The 5,376-nt window shown below is 42.9% G+C and overlaps 1 protein-coding gene across 2 annotated transcripts in view; it reads right to left on the reverse strand.

Moving 5' to 3' along the window:
- Positions 1-4,780: 4,780 nt before the first annotated feature.
- The window catches only part of Ms4a5 (membrane spanning 4-domains A5), a 13,084-nt gene continuing 12,488 nt past the window's right edge, over positions 4,781-5,376 (reverse strand). The window contains exon 4 of one of the 2 annotated variants that reach the window (XM_021151247.1): positions 4,781-5,189. In XM_021151247.1, the coding sequence (XP_021006906.1) occupies positions 5,088-5,189 (102 nt within the window). In that variant the 3' untranslated portion in view covers positions 4,781-5,087. The remainder of the gene's footprint in view (positions 5,190-5,376) is intronic. The other variant, XM_021151246.1, reaches the window with a different exon arrangement.

The following is a 5,376-nucleotide window of genomic DNA, read 5'->3' on the forward strand; positions in this document are numbered from 1 at the left end:
AGCTCCCCCTGCCACATTGAGATGATCCTCACTGAGAAGGAACAGATCGTTCCAAAGCCAGAAGAGGAGGTTGCACAGAAGAAAAAGATATCCCAGAAGAAACTGAAGAAACAAAAACTCATGGCCCGGGAATAAATTCAGCATAAAATAAATACAGATAAAGTTAAAAAAAAAAAAGTGTAACAACTCTTATCCAGGTAGCATTTGAAGATCCACATATACCACTCCCACCCCATCTTCAGTACTGTGTTTCTCTCTTCTGAAGAATACATTCTGCATCATGATTATTTGTGTCCTCTCCTTACTCAGCCTTTGGTTTCCTTTTTTTATATATATATATTTTTTCTTTATTTACATTTCAAATGTTTTCCCCTTTCCGGGTCTCCCCTTTGAAGCACCTCCATCCCATCCTCCCTCCCCCTGCCTCTATGAGGGTATTCCCCCACCCAACCACCCAATCCCATCTTTCCTCTCTGGCATTCCCCTACACTGAGGCATCGAACATCCTCAGGCCCAAGGGCCTCTCCTCCCACTGATGTCCAACAAGGTCATCCTCTGCCACCTATGTGGCCAGCGCCATGGGTCCCTCCATGTCTATTCTTTCGTTGGTGGTCCAGTCCCCTCAAGCTCCGGGGGAGGTGGGTCTGACCTATTGACACTGTTGCTCCTTCCATGGAGCTGCAAACCACCTCAGCTCCTTCAGTCCCTTCTCCAACTCCTTCATCACCCCCCTCCTTGCAGTCCAATGGTTGGCTGTGAGCATCCGCCACTGTATTTGTTCTTTAAAAGCTGGGGTAGGCTTTTCTGGGTCTTGTGCTTTCTGCAATATAATGGGACCTAAAAGTGCTGCTTGGTTCTATCTCCCATGGTGATAATGACCAGCAGGCAACTCAGAATTAGGATGGAAAGGGATGGCATGTTGCCAACTTCTCAGCAAAGCTCTGACACTCAGGACAATTTGCTTCCAGCGGCATTTTGTTTCAGTGCATTGTGAAAGGAGAAGCAGGTCCCTCAGAACTGAGGCTCAATTTTGAAGTATAAAAGAATCTGGCTACAGGCCTGAAGATACAATGTTGTACCTATAATGTGAGTTTAAACATTTAAAATTTGTTTTTTAGTTCTTTGTGCTCTGAAGAAATACTTCATATTTTTGACAGGAATAACATTCATCAAATGCCCATGCATATGTCAAGCACTGCCTTCGTAGAAAGTCTGATAACACATATACAGTATCAACTGATTGTTTTGTGATCAGAGAAACCAATGCTTTGGAAATGGAGAAACTGGTCCCCAAATGCACTGTTAAAAATCAAGAGAATAATGTTTTAAAAGCAAGAAAATCCTGATTAAAAGCCCCTACACCATTTATCTAGTGACTTTAAATTCCAAGGGTTGAATGTTCACAGAACTAAATTTGAGCCTAGGGATTTAAAGCCTGTAGTGTTTAAGTATGTTCAAGTCACAGGACTGTGCATGATAAAATGACATTTAATATTTGCTCTAAATTACCAGTCCTTACTGTCATGTGTCAGATTTCACCTTTAAATACGTCTAAAGCCTCAGATATCTGGACATCACTCACTCAGTTACCAAATATTCTTTCACCAGAACCTCTCTCCATGGGAAATAAAAACTTATCTCCCTTGCCCCTCGCCTATACATACACCTTCAGCTTAGAGCACACATCAGCTCCTTCCAGCTTAGAGCAGAAATCTAAGAAATCTTGTTAGTTTATTCATTTGAACAGGGTATATGATTCTCCCTATATCCAAGGCATTGTAACATATGAGACTTGCATGTGGTGATCTTAATTCAAATCCTGTTTTTAAATGAGATTCCCTTTGTGCTCTTAGAAAAGTTGGCTGCCTCACTCAGGATGATACCCTCCAGATCCATCCATTTGCCTAGGAATTTCATAAATTCATTGTTTTTAATAGCTGAGTAGAGTGAGGTAACCCAATCACAAAAGAACTCACATGATTTGTACTCACTGATAAGTGGATATTAGTCCAGAAACTTAGAATATAAGATACAATTTGCAAAACACATGAAACTCAAGAAGAACGAAGACCAAAGTGTGGACACTTCACCCCTTCTTAGAATTGGGAACAAAACACCCATGGAAGGAGTTACAGAGACAAAGTTTGGAGCTGAGATGAAAGGATGGACCATCCAGAGACTGCTCCATCCGGGAATCCATCCCATAATCAGCCACCAAACGCAGACACCATTGCATATGCCAGCAAGATTTTGCTGAAAGGACCCTGATATAGCTGTCTCTTATGAGGCTATGCCAGTGCCTGGCAAATACAGAACTGGATGATCACAGACATCTATAGGATGGAACACAGGGCCCCTATTGAAGGAGCTAGAGAAAGTACCCAAGGAGCTGAAGTGGTCTGCAACCCTATAGGTGGAACAACAATATGAACTAAGCAGTACCCCCAGAGCTCGTGTCTCTAGCTGCATATGTAGCAGAAGATGGCCTAGTCGGCCATCATTGGGAAGAGAGGCCCCTTGGTCTTGCAAACTTTATATGCCCCAGTAGAGGGAAACACCAGGGCCAAGAAGTGGGAGTGAGTGGGTAGGGGAGCCAGGGAGGTGGAAGGGTATAGGGGACTTTCAGGATAGCATTTGAAATGTAAATGAAGTAAATACCTAATAAAAATTGGAAAAAAAAAAGAAAAGTTGACTGCTTTGGGTTTCACTTTCATGTCTGTGACCGAAGGCACACCTCCCTTAATGAGCAGCCATATAGTTGACGTGACACAGGAAGTGCCTCAGTGCTTAGCAGTAGCCAGCGCAATGCAGTACAAGGTAGTGGTTCTCAGACTGGAAAGCTTCTGAGGTCCTCAAGACCCTTTTTAGGATCCATGAGTGCAGAAGTGTATTCAAAGTGTATTCAATACGACACAAGGACCCTAAAAAGTATTATATTCTCTCTGTCTCTCTGTTTCTGTCTCTCTGTCTCTGTCTCTCTGTCTCTGTCTCTCTGTCTCTGTCTGTCTGTCTGTCTGTCTGTCTGTCTGTCTGTCTCTCTCTCGTGTGTGTGTGTGTGTGTGTGTGTGTGTGTGTGTGTGTGTGTGAGTGTGTGAGTGTGCTTGTGTCTGCATGGGCATATGTGCACCACAACCATGCAGGTGGTCATGGGAGCCTGAAGAGGGTGTTCAGAGACCCTGAAACTGAAGTTAGAGGTAGTTGTGTTCTGCTCAATGTGAATGCAGGGAAATAAACTATGGAAAAACAGGAAATAATCTTGAGCCATCTTTCCAGCTCTCTCACCAGGACATACTGGTATATTCCACAGGTTACAGAGCATGAGACATGACAGACTGACTACAGGCAAGAGTCTTCCAAAGTATCTAGTTGCCCCCATTTCCCGTGATGCTGCCTTAAACCAGTCTCTCCCAGATATCCTATGCAATGGAATCATTCCCATGGATCTCTCTCTGAATACTGATCAAGTTCCCACCACACTCTGATGTAATTGCTATGTGCCTGGGGTGCACTGGGGATCCTGAAGGTTCCTTAGATGATGTGAACCAAGTCTGTGACCCATTTCAGTAAGTGATTTTGGAAATAAAACCAGCACCTTTCTGCATGCTACTCTAGAAAATATAGTTGTTTTTTTTGGGGGGGGTAAACATTATTTCTGTCAACATGTAATGACTATTAATTTTGAACGGTATAAAGGAGTTAGTTCAGAGACACAAAAAGAGCTTGGGAGATAGATATTGTTAGATAAGGAGTGAGACCGCTCAGGTTGTAGAGCCAGATGACCTGTTGCCGTGGACCCTGTGACCTTGAACAAACCTTTTCCCTTTTGCATATCAACTTCCTTGTTTGGTTATAACAATAAAATTTGCCCTAGGATTTTTGTGAGGTCAAATAGGCAGAAGTCGTATCATTTGGCACAAAGTCTGAGATATAGTGACTTCACCAATATTTGCCATCATTGATTATTGATTTGAGTATTTACCCTAGTTTGCTTCTCTGTTGCTATGATAAATACTACAGCCAAAAGAAATTTAGGGGACAGAAGGAGTTATTTGCTTTATATTGTCAGATAAGAGTTCATCACTAAGGAAAGTCAGGACAGAGACTCAAAGCAGGAACCTGAAGAAACCATGAAGGGATACTGCTTACTCTGTTCTGTTACCCATTATTAATTTGAATAAAAATGGCGCCCATAGGCCCATACAGAGTGACACTTTTAGGAGGTGGAGCCTTGTTGGAGGAAGTTGTCTCAATCTTCCTTCTTGCTGGCTATGATTCCAGAGTAAAACTCTCAGTTCACGCTGCCGTGCTTCCTACTGTGATAATGGACTGTTAAACCTCTGTAACTGTAAGCCAGCCCTGGTGAGATGGTTTTCTTTATAAGAGTTGCCATGGTCATGGTGTTTCTACACAGCAATTGAAACCCAAAGTAAAGCATCCATAGAGCCAGCTAGCTTTTTAAATATAGCACCCCTTCCCACCTGCTTGGGGATGATACCACCCACAGTGACATGGGCCCTCCCACATCAAGCATCACAGTGTCCCACAAACATGATCACAGGTCATTTTACATGGGCAGTTCCTCTTCCCAGGTAACTCTAGTTAGTGTCGAGTTAAAATTAAAAACTAACCAGCAATAGCACAGTTAATTTTGTAGATGTCTGGCTCATAACTTCAAGGCACAATTTGCTGACCAACCCATTTTTCTTTCCAATTCATCTTTCTGCTTCATGGAGCAGGAGCCCTTGTGTGGAGTCTCTTAGGGGATTCATCAGGAGACTGTCACAAGTAGCAAAGTCATAGGACTTGGTCACCCCTGAGTCTGAGCTCTGGCTTTGAGTATAGAGTAGCCATGCCACAATGAGCACGAGGGGGTGATTACACCAAGGTGATCACTATTGGGGGAGGAAATGCCATTATCAGGGAGAAGAATGTGTTTCACCAGCCAAAAAGGTCCCCTATGAGTCATTCCCAACCCATTTTGCCTCAAACAATTGTGAACTTTAAGTGTGTAAGTGTGTTGGCTCTTTCTCACAAGCAGGACTGGCTTCTGAGTTTTATCATTTTGCGTTTTTACTTGTACAGTACATTCAACAGCACCCCCTTCCTTCTGTGTAGCATCCCAAGACTGAGGAAAAGAGCGAAATGAAGAGCTCAGCAATGCTGAAGATCATCAACAGAACCAAAATCCCCTGAAACAGAGAGAAACAACAGAGTCATTACATTAGGACAGTGATGGATTTTCTGATCACCACAAAGTCACACACCATTACCACATAATAAACCACCACCTCCCAAATTAGTGAAAGATAATGGGAATATAATGAGTACCAGCATAGGATAGCATAGCATAGCATAGCATAGCATAGCATAGCATAG

Source organism: Mus caroli, chromosome 19, assembly GCF_900094665.2.
Source record: "Mus caroli chromosome 19, CAROLI_EIJ_v1.1, whole genome shotgun sequence".
Taxonomy (NCBI): domain Eukaryota; kingdom Metazoa; phylum Chordata; class Mammalia; order Rodentia; family Muridae; genus Mus; species Mus caroli.